The 15,109-nt window shown below is 36.0% G+C and overlaps 1 protein-coding gene across 2 annotated transcripts in view; it reads right to left on the bottom strand.

Moving 5' to 3' along the window:
- The window catches only part of LOC111506229 (uncharacterized), a 29,688-nt gene that overhangs the window by 5,770 nt on the left and 8,809 nt on the right, over nucleotides 1–15,109 (bottom strand). For both annotated transcript variants that reach the window (XM_023161243.2, XM_023161242.2), the window contains exon 3: nucleotides 6,245–6,393. In XM_023161243.2, the coding sequence (XP_023017011.2) occupies nucleotides 6,245–6,393 (149 nt within the window). The remainder of the gene's footprint in view (nucleotides 1–6,244; nucleotides 6,394–15,109) is intronic.

The following is a 15,109-nucleotide window of genomic DNA, read 5'->3' as shown; positions in this document are numbered from 1 at the left end:
AAATGAATGAAATGAAAGCATCAACATATCAACGTTAGTTAGAGGTCACAAAATTCACATACACATTCATATTGTAGCTATGATGTTCAATAAACACACTATTTTCCTCTAGAGGAAAAATATTATTAAAACTTAAAGTTAGGTTTCCTAATATTGATTTTATTTTGTATTGGCAAAACACTTCCCATCGTCTTGTACAAATTTTCAACTCTCAAAGGAGACTTGTTCTGAGCCAGATCTACAGAAGAAGTCAAAAGGTCTTGAGAACGGTTTTGTCCTTCGTATCAATTTGGATGGTAGCTGGTTGGTTAGAGTTCCACTCTTAAAACCATTGCTAGACTATAAAATAATATATATAAATCAACAGACAACTTATAGTAACAGATAACCAACTACTTGTTTTATATATAAACCAAAATTTGAAAGTTTTAATATAGGTTATGGCATGAAAATTATTATGTCTTTAATATTCTTTGGAATATATCAGGTCATGACTCATAAGTCATGGTCCAAACTGAGGTGCATATAGGAGGTCATTTATGATAAAAAATTCATATAACATTCCTCACTGTTTTCAAGTAGTTTTTATTTTTGTGATTTGAGCCAAGGACGTTATTGATGTTTTTTCTGAAGTAAGTAGCAGGATTGTTGGCCTTCCTTCCTTCCCCATTCCTTTATTAACCAGCTGTCACCCTTCTACAAACGACAACCCTCAAAAGTTAAACTTTTTTTCAGCTTGTTCTTTCAAAATTGGCAACAATTTAAACAACAGTACCTCCCTCCAGACAACTCAGTGAATAAATCTAGCTCTTTTGGTAAAAACTACATTTTTTATTAATTAAAATAAGATTTTACTTTATATTATTATATTATTTTCAATCTCGTTGAGTTTTTGTTAAAGCCCTTATATACGCAATTTGTATTTTAGCCAATAATATTTTTCTGTCAAAGCTATATTTTGGTTTCTTTAGCGGTGGTCTGCAGGTTTTTACGCCTGGTAGATATTATTAAAGGTGACAAGGCAATGTCCTCAAAGCAAATTATAACCGGAAATATTTAATTGGATCAATAATTAAAATTTTGATTTAATAAAAATAGCATGCTCTTGATAGAAAATGAAAGAGGTAAAATATATGATAAAATTTGTAATGGTTCATTAATGAGAGACTGGGACTACCTGTATATACATTTCGATAGTTCAATTGAAATGGCATGCAGGTAGACAGACGACAATTGAAGCAACTGTAGGAGGCTTCAGTGAACGAACATCAAGCAGAGAAAAAGGTCGGTGCTGTCTGATGTGTACCTATTCAACTTCAAAGGCCTAAAAAGAATCTACGGTAAATAATTCAAAATATTACAATTTCTAGTTATTTGCGGTAGATTTGCAGAAACGATGTTCTCGTTTCAGGCCTAAAAAAAGGAAAAAGATCAAGAAGGATCAGATTCAGATGAGTTGACGTTGAATTCAATCGATTCAACTTTATCCGGAAAATTTGGCTTCATCTATATCTTGATCGTTCACTGCCTACGTCGTTGTCCGACTGTCTACCTTATGAGCCAATGTCCATTTTATAGGAAATTCGATGCGAGATAGGCCACTAACTAGCGTGGTTGAGGACAATTTTCTTAAATAATTATTGTCTAGTCGTGTCTACCAATTCAGGAAGACTCGTGGAATTTCACCCCTTGTTCATGTATACCTATATATTTGTGGTTTAATCAACAGCTGTTGATTGAACAATCCCTATTGATTAAGAGTATTGAGTTATAATTATTATGAAATTTTGATGTTCATATTATCAATTCTTATTTGTTGGCCTCACTGGAAACCAATCTCCGTGTTTAATGTGTATTTAGTTTCCTGTTACTTGTTTACTAATTCAGTAATATTTATGCCATATTTAAGAGCGTATCAAACCTCGTTTCAAATTATCATATATTTATTGATTAATTATATATTCATATATCTGCATTTATTTTGTTTGGTTCCCCATTCCTCGTCAATTTATATAAGTATATTTATTGACTGGCACCCTCTCAGCTTACTAAAGAACATCTTACATTTTCAATCAGATCTCAAGAATTCGAATCCACGCCTTGGTTGTGACGTAGATAAAATTGATGTTGAAACTTTTTTTTTCGAAAAATTTCATTTTTTAAGTAAGTAGGTACGCCACAAATTTATGAAAAATATTTTGTCTAATGAATAGCCTACAACAATGAACGAAGTTTCTTTGGAGATATCTAAATACTGGCAGCTAACTTCGTTTTTCTTTCATCACTTGGTGAAAGAAATATGAAATACCCCCATAGAAAAAATCAAGATGGACCAAGATAACCATGATATTTTTCCACCCCTTTCTATGAATCATCTTTGATAGATATTTGTTAGAAATAGCAGTACTTGGCAGGTAAAATGTGATGGAGCGTCATCACCGAATATGGAAGGTTCTTTTAGCAAAGCTGGCAGATTGTTTTGCAAAATTAAACATAAAATGTTGCCAGGTGTTGACAGTTTCCAACTTTATATTATCTTTATGGAAATAAAGTATTATTATTATTATTCCACTATTTTTAACTGGTAAATTATTGTTCCATTTTTTAATCCAGCTCATGAATCAATGCCAATTTGGTGCTGGAAGTGATCGTTACCTACTATTCGTTGATTACATTTTTTGTTCTGCATAAAATTCGTGTAATTATGACCCTGGGTATGCACATATAAAGTAGGATCTGACATTTACTAAGTATGAAATCTTCTTAAAAATACTTGGTTGTCATCATAAACTTGGGGTATTTTTTTCTGTTGCCCAGGTATATGGCCTTCAACTGTTTTTCTCAAAGACAAGAGAACTACTAAGCTAATTAGTTGGTATCTTTTTAATTTTCTAGCAATCGTTAATAACAAGAATCAACAATAGAGTAACGACTTATTTTCCCAAGAAACATACAATGTTTATAGCAGGGAAAAAATAATTCAAAAACTAAATACAACATACGAGTAACTAAGTACGAACAGAGCACAAAAAAAAGGAATCAGAAATGAAACTTGAAAAATAAATAACTGAGGAACACTACAAAAACAGATTTTTGACTATTTTCCATGATAGTTCTATATTTGTTGACTAGCTTCGGTCATTACACCATTTTCAAAACTAACTGAATCAAAGAAATGAAAAATAAATATTTTTCAAATTAATTTGGGATTGTTATTTATTAAATTTTTAAGGTATTTGGTAGCTCATTGTAAAACTTGATACCTGTATAATAAATCGAATCTTGAACAAATATTTGTTCTCATTTTCATTAATTTTAGACTGCCTGAATATCTTGTCGAATGGTTGTGTTGGTCACCATTGATTTTGAAAGTCAGATTTGAATGTATGAACTTATTTTTGACCAATGAAAGCTAGAACTGAAAACTCTGGGCTAGAATAAATCCAAAACATGTACCGCTCCCAAACACCAAGGCCGTAACATTTCTCGACGTGCGTTTCACCAATCGAGTTGGTGTCTTCAGGAGATGAAATACACATTAGTACGCTTGGTTGGTGAAATGTGCGTTGAGAAAAGTGTTGGAGTTTTGATGTTCGGGAATAATACTTATTTTATAGGAATAAAAAAGTATGTTGCTCATAAACAGGCAAGCAACTTGCAATCAGTTTGATTTCAAGTTAGTAACAGATATTCACCAGTCGTAACTACTCATAAAAAGATAGGTAGGTAGCAAACCTACACAACTTCAAATATACTGAGATATAATCACGAGACCTACATAATTTACAAGCAATTATTGGCCAATGTAATTTTACAAGCTTTTTTTTTAACTTGCAATGTTTGCGTGTATTTTAGTTCAGATCAAATCTTGCAACTGAATTTTGAAACAGTTATCCTCAACCGATGAAGCAGAAATTTTGCATACACGTTTAGTTTGAATGACAGGTGATGCCAGTTTACATCCAACATGGCGAACAGCCCAACATGGGGAACTAGATTTTAATGCACTCTTCTGATATGGATATTTAATGAAAGGGTTTGCTGAAAATAATACGAAAAATAACTACCCGTCACTCTTAATCCAACATAGCGGTCCATCCAAATGGCGGACTATTTTTCTAATCAACCCTCATGATAGGAGTATCAAATGAAAGGGTTTGCTGAAACAATAACATGACTCCACTCTTAAGTCCAATATGGCGGACCGCCAAGATGGCAGACTGGTTTTTTATGCCCCATTACATGGGTATCGAGTGAAAGAATTTGCTAAAAAATACGAACAATAACAAATATAGCAGATCGCCATGATGGCGGATTAAGTATCTACATCACGTACTCCTTGAGAAAGATTATCAAATGATAATGTTTGCTGAAAAGAATAGAGAAAATAAAATGATGTCTCTCTATATCCAATATGGTGATCTTCCAAAAATGATGTACTGTATCAAAGTACCCCTATGATATGGATATCAAGTGAAAGGATGCAATGGGGAGCAAATTCAAAAGGTGAAAAACAAGATGGCCATCATACCAATTTTACAGAGGTATAATTTGGCAAAGGTTAAGAATAGTTTGGTGGAGCTCGAAAAAATATTGTAGGGTCTGACCAAGCAACAACCTCACATTAAAAGATTAACGAATATAACCGGCAATTATTAAAAAACAAAGAATTAATCAATAGTTGAACAGTACCCGTTTTTATTTACAAGTTTAAAATAACTTTAAATCAAATCAAACTCATGAATTTATTAGATAACACAATTTATGTGTCACTTGTTGCAAGATTTACCTGTATAGGAAAAACAATAGAATATGTAAGTAACTTGAACTTGACTTAAAAATTCCAGGAAAAATATGTTTTTTAAATATTAGGTAAACCTTGTGACAAGCTTTCATATCATATAAATTGTGTAATGTAATAAATTGATGGGTTTTATATAATTTAAAGTTTATTCTTTTCTTTCAATGCTTGCAAATGAAAGCTTGCGTCTCATTTTTTAAAAAATATTATTTAGCAACATAACTTGAAAAAAACGTACTTGATAGGTTTTTGTTAATGAGTCGTTGTTTTGAATAACACAAATGTAGTGCCTTTTATCAAAAGGGATATCTTTATTGATTGTTTTTGACTTATATGCATTTCATACTATTGTAACTTTTTAAAGAACAGAAATTAAAAAAGAAAATACGCTCTCAAATTTTCTAAAAATAATGAAATTTTTACAAATGCTTCTATAACATAAAACAAGACATTCATATCATTCACAAAAATAAAATTTTTTCAAAAACAGCAAGGAATCGGACCCCATGTTATATGAAAGTTTTTATCAGAAATGAGCTTTTCCTTCACCTACTTCAGTTTGGGCCATGACTTATGAGACATCCTGAGTGAAAAAATTCCAACCAACATTAAAGAAATGAAATTTTCAAGTTTTTTTGAGAAAATTGTAGAAAACTGGGTTACTGAAACATCTAGATATTTTCATGCTATAGTCAATATTTAAACTTTCAAATCTCAATAAAAGCCAAGTATACTTTATATAAAACAAGTACACTAAGTGTTATACTTGAAAAAATACCTGTATTACAAACTAAAATTCGAGATAGTATAATTTTAATAACTGTATTTATGTCATGTACTGAAATATATTGATTTTTTTAATATGTTCTTCTTTCTTTATAAGAATGAAAGGTCTTTCAAGATTATACACAATTATTAAGCATACTTTACATTCTGTAAGCATGTATATTGCAGTTCTCAAATATTAGCCTACCAGTGCTTACGTCAATAAATGTGTATTAAATATTAATATTCAGTATCAAAAATTAAGCAGTGGTCATCAGGTCAGCAATACCAACAACTGTATCTTACTTTGAAGATTCACAAGCACCCCAAAAAATTCTTAAGGCACTCCAAGAAAGACTCCTGGTTGTTTTATATCCTCATAGCAATCAAGATTAGATTTAAATAGTAGTGGATTATATATGGTCATAGTTTTGAAAAACAACAAGAACACCATTTCTAAATGAAACAGTTCTCATAAAGTATAATGTGTGTCAAAGTGAGGTTCTTAACAATTGGTCACTCTAGTTTGCCACATACTCCTGATATACAACTTTCTCAGGAGAACCAATATGGTCTAATTTTCAACAAAACAGTTCCGCATGAAAACACCAAAGTGGGTGAATTCAGAATACTCATAAAAATCAAAATCCCCCATTCTGTTGATATCCAATAACTTACCATGCCAGTGTATGAGTGATTTGATTAATTCACAACCATCCAGTTTGTTATTGTTATCAGCATCGTGCATTTTGAAGTAATGAAACTGTAATTCCTGTTCAGTCATTTTGCTTGTGTCCATGGGTACATCCATGTGCTCAGCTATATGCCTATAAAATAAAATCAGTTCATTCTCAATTAAGGTTGACAACTTCATAAAACAGGTACTTAAGCTCAGATAATAAAGTGATTATTATCATTATATTCAACATCAGACGTACACATCAAAATAGATATACCCATAGTTACTATTCAAGAAGTTGAAAATCTATCTCACTGAAACTATTGGTACAATTATAGGGATTTAACCTATAATCACTAAAATTACTTCCTGTTGGTACATACACACTTTAAAGGTATTGTAGTGTATTTGGGTTCATCTTATATAATACAAATATACAAAAAAGTAGTTGTATAAAAATATATAAAATTTAAAAGGAAAACAAAGGGTAAAGTTTGGTTCATGAAAATAATTGTTTTCCTGAACTAATAATACTTGCAAATATTCCATTGTTGATATTTGAATAAACTGAAGTGTTTTATGTTCTCCTGTCTTATTTCGAGGGGCGATTGACAATATTATAAATACTGATGATTTTAAAGAATATTTCATTTTATGTTTATTGTGAACTGCGAAATGGACCAATAGACAGAATCTACATAATTGAAAATCGACGAAACTTATGTTTCACACAAGATGTATTTCAAATCTAGTATTGAATATTTTCTGTTACCGAATATCATTTTCAGGGTTGAATGTGGCCTCTGCACGATCTTGTTAATATGTTTTTAAACCTCAAGCCCACATCTAATAATAGTCCTAAACTTTTAGCTTCATTCACAAGTCCTAGACGAACATTTTTGACAACTATATTTGTCAGTTATACAAATACAATAACACTAGGCTTAGTAGCATTCATTATCAGACAATGCTCTCTTGCTAAATTTACAAAAAAATTTAAGTCACTGGTCACTACTGCACAAGCATTGATTTTTAAATGAAACAGAAAACTATAATGAATTTGAGCATCATCAGCACGAAAATTTATCCTCTAGGCTAGATTAGAGATTGGATGAATATATGGAAAATAGTACTGGATCTAGTATGGAGCCTTGTGGAACTGCAGATTTCAAATTTAAATATTGTGACATTTTCTCCTTTATGCACACTTTTTTTCTCCTATATGCACACTTCTTGTGACATGTTTTTGAGGTATCTCTCCATTAGTTGTACTGTCCAGATAATGTACCAGATGATGTTCTCGCTCCCCTACTTAAAAAAAATGCATTTTTACTTTGTGTAAACCAACTCACTGTTTATTCAACAATTCACTCAGTCAGAATAAATTCCCTGAAATTTATCTCACAAGCTATATAGTCCAAGTTTTAAAGAATGGTAGTTGGGGTTATATTGCGAACTATCGGCCAATAAGTATTGCCTTTGATTCCTATTTATTTTATTATACACGGGTTTCCCCTTTTTACATATGAAATATAATACAGATACATACTTATATTAAATGTAAACTAAAAATGAATAATTTGGCAGTACTACAGTAATAGACGGACAATTATAATAATAATCTTTTTAAGCTGGTTTTGAATGAATTTGATGTTTGTCCAGTAAATTCTAAACCTCTATTGCAATATTCACTACCTAATCTAACAAAACGTGACAAAGTACTATGAACCATAATTTGTGCGATTGTAGGGAACTTGGAATAATTCAGAGTTTCGAATAGGTCTGTTTGAAACTTTAAAATAAATTGAATGGAGCAATGAAGGACAATCTATCACTCCTGATAGTACCTATCTTATAGAGAGTAATCGTCAGATCTTGTTCTACTACTTTCTAAGCTGGTAATGTTAAAATTTTACATAACTTGCATGTAATCGTATTCACCATATCGCAGATTCATTTTAAATGATATACACCTCAGAAATTTTCTATGCACTCTTTCTATTCGATCGATGTGAGTTCGATAATATGGTGACCACACTGGTGAGGTGTAGTGAATAACCGAATATACCAATGATAGATATAATGTTCTAAAAGTCAACAGAAAGGTTTTTAGTATTTCCAGAAATGACACCCAATAATTGAAAAGATTCACTGACTATGGAGTCGATATGATGTGTAAAATTTAATTGATGATCAAATACGACTCCTAAATCGCGAATTTTAAAAACCCATTTAAGGCTGTTTTCAATTTGATAATCGAATTGAATAGGATTATTGAACCTAGAAAATGAAATACAATAACACTTGTCAACATTGAGTGACATTCCATTATTTTGTGACCAAATGATGAATGTGTTCAAATAAGATTGAAGATTTTCACAGTCTATATCGGAGTTGATTGGCATATAAATTTTGAGGTCATCAGCGAAGAGAAGGTATTTACAGTGGTGAAAGTTAAGAGCTATATCATTGATGAAAATATTGAAGAGAAAAAAACTTGTGATAGCATACATACTTCAGCATTGCAAAGGAATATTTGATCATTACCAGCATGGCTTTGTCCCTCAGAGATCAACAGTTACTTATTTACTTGTATACCAACATATTATGCAAACCTTTGAGAACCATTATCAAATAGATTATATGTACACAGATTATTCCAAAGCTTTTGACAGAGTTAATTACTCAATCTGGTTATCAAAACTAGAGGCCCTTGGTTTTCCAGACTGGCTTATAAAATGATTGAGAAGTTATTTGTTGGGTGGAACGAAGCTTGTACATATAAAAAATTGTTTCTCAGACAAGGTTATTGTGTTATCAGGGGTTCGTCAAGGATCCCATTATGCACCCAGATCTCTCAAAATCCTTAAAATAGTGTAAACCATCATTCTTCGCTGACGACCTCAAGATGTACCTACGAATAACACTCTCAAATATTGCCACAAGCTGCAGGTTAACATTGACACCTTGTCATTATGGTCTGCTCAAAATGGAATGTCGCTCAACGTCAGCAAGTGTCATTTTATAACATTTTCGCGCAAACAATCCCCAATTCAATCCAACTACTCTATTGATAGTACCTATTTAAGCAGAGTTGATAGTCTCACTGACCTTGGAGTGGGTTTTGAATGCAATATTTCTTTTCAATATCATATTAATGAACCAGTATCTAGAGGTCTAAGCTGATAAGGACTCATCATATGTAATTTTATAGAATTGCCTCTATCATCAATCCGCTTACTGTATATTGCTCTAGTCAAATTCCTTCCAAATTACTCTTCTCCTATTTGGTCACCTTCCATCAGGTACATATTGATAGAATCGATGTAACACAGAATAATTTTCTAAGGCACTGCGGTCATAAACTTTATATCTCTAGAGAGCAATGGACTTATAATGAAATGATAGTCAAGATAAAGGTGAGAACCCTCGAATTGGACAGTAAATACTTGGATCTTTGCACTTTTTTCAAGATGGTTTCAGGGAACGTACACTGTTCAGATATGTTGTTCCTAATAAGCTTCAGAGTCTCAAAGCATCCCTGAAATTTTCGCTGTTGCATATCATCAAACTAATCATTTATATAATAGCCCAATATCTCACTTTCCTAGATTGTCAAATGCACCTTGCGAATTCACCATTATTACTCTGTCAAAATTCAAGCTCCAATGTAACAGATTTTGGCATCACTGCTTTTTTATATGATATTTCAAATGTATTTATTGCCTTACTCATTTTCTGATGAGTTACATAATGTATTTTAATATAACTATATTTTCTTTTCTTCTGTGATATACATATAATTGTGATTGTTTTGTAAATAGATCTCGAACCCTATTGAGTATTTTTTAAAAGATCAGTTTTGAAATATAATTGTGTGTGACGTCATTTTATTACATGTAATTATTTTTTACAAAAATGATTGACACTTTCTAAAATAAACATTATTATTATTATTAAATAAAGGGATGGACCCGTAAATGAATGAATGAAAAAGTTTCCTTGACCTCTCACTAAAACAAAAATATATCCCTCCCGAGGAGTCTTCACCTTGTCGTGGTGGAAGGGCTTGCGTACTGTGCGTTACGGGCTACGTCGGCGGCAGCTTAGCTGCTGGTAGGGTCTCCCATGCCGAAGAGGCCGTAACACTACAGTCAGACCAAGTGGGACCCAGGCCTAATCCAAGATGTTATGCGACCCGTGCCAAAGGATGAATGGTACCTGAGCCTCATCAGGTATCACTAACAGAGCCTTTGGGATACCAGGCGACCTCCCAAAGTATCCAGCCTTACATCCATACAGGGGGCACTATGGATGTGGACAACCCTTTCCCCCATACTCGTGAGACTTGGATGGATACAACAAGAACTACCAGAACATAGAGGAGGACTCTTCGAGCGACTCCTCGCAAAATCAGACTATCCTGGAGATGCAAACTGACCAGAAAAGTCATAGTCAAACGGCGGGAAACACCAGCCTCGCCGAAAGCATAACTGCAGGATTGACGAAAGTCGAACTGCAGAAGAGAAGGCCATCCGGAGGGCAAAGGCGCAAACTGATGAAAGCAAGGAAAATAGCTGCGGGAACATGGATTGAAAAACAATGTAATACAAAAGACCGCAGAAAAACGAAAAAAACCAAAGTAACTTCTGTGGAAAGGGCCAAAACGAGATCTAGAGAGGATGTAAAAACTCCCCCACTGAAGGTACTGAAAAAACCCAGAGCTTCCAAAGAAACTGGGACCTATAGCGAGGCTGCTAGGGGCCTGAGGGTGGCGGTCACCGACATCCGACACCCTGAGGTCATCCTGAGTCAGGGTCAAGCAGGCCTGATCCAGGAGGGACTTGTCCGCGAATTGAACAATACTCCCTCTGGTAGCCTCGAGAACCTCCAAGTCAAAAAAACTTCATTCGGCGCAGGGGTCCTATGGATAACCTGTGCGAATGAAGGAACAAAAGAATGGCTCAGAGGAAGCATTGGAAACTTGGACAATCTTTGGGAGGGGGCGGACTTGACCGTGGTCAAGGCCAACAAACTCCCGAAGAGACTGAGAGTCCCAGTCTTCATTTCGGGCCAAAAAGACGCGGAGGCTACAATTAGGACACGCCTCAGTAAGCAGAATCCTGCCCTGTGAGTGGAAAATTGGATCCTCCTGAGCAGAAAAGTGGAAGAGGAAGGACAAATCCTGGCCTACTCCACGAGTGAAAGTGAAAGATGGGAACATGTTTAAAGCCTACTATAAGCTGGGCATGGTCACCTTCAAGGTCCTGAAGGGTCTTAACAGCAATGTTGAGAGTACTAAAAACAAACCTGCAACACAGTAAGGAGGCCTCGGCTGTCCTTACCAAAGTGATGGGGGGGTTTGTTATTGCTCTCATACAAGAACCCTGGGTGTACAGGGGAAAAGTAATGGGATTGGGGGGCATCAGAGGGGAGTTAATTTATAACAGAACCTCAGAGACCCCAAGAATGCAGTGATAGATGTAACGATAGGAACTACATTTGTAAGTAACTATGTTCGGAAATGGAATGTGTCCGATGAGGAAAGTTGATCAGATCATCGACACATAAACTTTGAAATCGGAGGGATTCAGATCTCGATCCTAACATATCAAAATCCCCGGAAAACAAACTGGGGAGCCTATACGGTGGACCTGGAAACCTGTTTAGACCGCATGGATTTTGACATCAGAGATTCCATAGACCTAGAGTTGGCAGCAGATCGATTACAGGGAGCTATCATCTCTACGTACAACGAACATTGTCCCATAGTAAATCAGAGATCAAACAGGAATGTGTCCTGGTGGAATGAAGATCTGGCGAGGATGAGACAAAAAACTAGAAAAGCCTTAAAATGTGCAAGGAAATCAGGTTCATCGGACCAATACAGAAGGTCCCTAACTGAGTATAACAAAGTCCTGAGAAAATCCAAGAGAGATATGTGGAGAAGGCAATGTGAGGGGGTCGAACAGACCCAAGCATGTGCCAGGCTCTACAAAATAATCTCGAAGGAACCTCAGGTCTGAATAAATAATCTGAAAACAAATGCAGGGGAGTATACAAAAACCGGAGAAGAGACTATCAGAGAGCTTTTCCGGGGACACTTTCCCGGGTCAGAAGTTACAAATCTAACAGCGGAGTCCTGGGCGAATTCAGAACTGGAGACCCCAAAAAGGGCATCCAGGGAGGACTGGCAAATGACAAAGAAGGTGATAGATATGGAGAAAATTAAATGGGCTGTAAACTCATTTCAACCCTATAAGTCGCCGAGACCTGATGGCATACACCCAGTAATGCTTCAAAAGGGACCGGAAGCACTTTTCAAAAAATTGTGGATAATTCTCAGGGCAAGCTTAGCACTGGGACACATACCAAAAACGGAGACTGATCAGGACAGGACTCGGCGAAGGCTTTGAGACCAATTAGTCTCATGTCATTTGTGTTGAAAACGCTAGAAAAGCTACTTGACAGGCATATCAGGACGTATCACTGGCTATCAGACCATTACATCGAGACCAATATGCATACAGATCAGGTATGTCAACAGAAACGGCTCTATGTCGGGTAACAGAAAAAGTAGAATATACTTACAAAAACAAGGAAGTACTTTTAGCTGCTTTCTTGGACATTGAGGGCGCATTTGGTAAAACATATTTGATAATACGTCGTTAGAATCAATCATCTAGGCGTCGAGGAGAAGAGGGATCTTTCAAGGCAAGCTGTAGGTGGATATACTGCATGCTTAGGGGAAGATTGGTATATACAACCATTATGGGGGAAACAGTCGTGGCACGGGTAGCAAGGGGCTGTCCTCAGGGGGGTTCTATCCCCCCTGTTATGGAACCTTGTAATGGACGAGCTACTATGTCTCTTGGACCATAATGGGTATAAAGCACTGGGATATGCAGACGACTTAGCCATCTTAGTCCAGGGTAAATACAAAAATGTAGTGAAGGGGTGCATGCAGCAGGCCCTGAACATTATAACAAGATGGACCGAGGAAGGAGGGCTTTACATAAGCCCATCCAAATCGACCATATTAGCATTCACCAAGAGGACTAAAACGGAGGGTCTCGGACCTCTAAAACTTCGAGGTGAAGAAATACAAGTGACGGGAGAGGTTAAATATCTGGGAGTAATCCTAGATTCCAAACTGACCTGGAACCAACACCTGGACAGGATAAAGAGGAAAGCGGAGGTAGCACTAATGCTCGCCAGACGAACCTATGGAAAAACATGGGGGCTAAAACCAGACATGGTATATTGGCTATACACGATGGTGTATATAGAGGAAAGCGGAGGTAGCACTAATGCTCGTCAAACGAACCTTTGGAAAAACATGGGGGCTAAAACCAGACATGGTATATTGGCTATACACGATGGTGGTTATACCTATGATAACATACGCATCTCTGGTCTGGTGGATAAAGATGAAGCAGGCGACCGCCATCAACAAACTAGGTAAGGTGCACAGACTTGCATGTTTGGGAATGACGGGAGCAATGATAACTACCCCAACAGCTGCATTAGAGACACTCCTGAATCTGCCTCTTTACACTTTGTGATAATGGGGAAGGCCAGGATTGGCCAATTCAGACTGGAAAACTCACCGAACTACAAAAGATCGGAGCGAACAGAAATTTCGGAACAAGTGGAGGAGCACATATTGAATATGTGCACAGACCACATGACACCGAAGTACAACTTTAACACAAACTTTACGGCCAAAATCATAAGCCGTGAAGGGTGGAAGACCATTAGTCATCCCGAAAACATGTTTGGAAAAAACACCTGGTATACAGATGGATCGAAAACCAAATATGGAACGGGAGCTGGAATATACCGAGCGGATAGAAATCTAAACTACAGTTATCCGCTAGGACTATACACATCCGTCTTTCAGGCGGAAGTGTATGCTATCTTGCAGTGTGCAAGGCTTATTAAATTGAGACCTCAAAGAAATGAGCTGATCAATATTTTTACAGGCAGCAAGAGCGCACTAGGAGCTCTGACAAACCCGAAGGTGACATCAAAACTGGTCTGGGAATGCCATGAAGAACTGAATGAACTTGCAAACAGGAACAAATTAACTTTGTACTGGGTGCCAGGGCATTCAGGAATCACAAGTAATGATAAAGCTGATGAATGCACTAGATGCGGATCATCAACTTCATATATAGGGTCCTGAACCAGCTCTGAGGGTACCAAAATCATTGGTACGAAACCAGATTAGGACATGGACCAATAAGAAGCACACAGAGTACTGGAAAAAAGTACCTGGCAACAAACACAGTAGAACCTTCATTAGGGAACCGTCCGAGAAAAGAACTGAAGAACTACTTCAATATAGTAGGGATCGGCTCAGAATAATTACAGGGTTACTAACCGGTCATTGTCCGCTTAGAGGACACCTGAATAAAATGGGGCTGTACAACGGAGACCTCAGCTGCAGATTATGCAACGAAGGGATAGAAACAGCTATACACATCTTATGCGAATGGGAGGCACTGAATCACATGAGGCAGGCTATATATGGATGTACAAAACTACGCCCAGAAGAATATGACGAACATCCAACACGGAACCTGTACAAACTAGTACAGGGAAGGAGACTGATGGAATGGGTGTCATGAGAAGATGGGAGAATAAACGCAATAAGCCCAAGAGGCTGCAGTGTTTTCTGGAGACTTGGACTAAATGGACAAGTCAGACAGCTCCCAAGGTACAAAAAAAAACAAAAAAACAAAAATATTGAAAGTTGCAGTAATTCACTTTTTTTCTGATAAGACAAGTTGATGCTGTTAAATAGACAAGATTATTGGGGTACACTTACTGTGCCTTGACCTATCGCTAAAACAAAAAGG

The sequence above is a fragment of the Leptinotarsa decemlineata genome, unplaced genomic scaffold (genome assembly GCF_025532065.1).
Source record: "Leptinotarsa decemlineata unplaced genomic scaffold, Ldec_3_MD MMD2_tig00003308_RagTag_RagTag, whole genome shotgun sequence".
Taxonomy (NCBI): domain Eukaryota; kingdom Metazoa; phylum Arthropoda; class Insecta; order Coleoptera; family Chrysomelidae; genus Leptinotarsa; species Leptinotarsa decemlineata.
The sequence above is the reverse complement of the archived record's forward strand: the minus strand, read 5'-3'. Positions and strand labels throughout refer to the sequence as shown.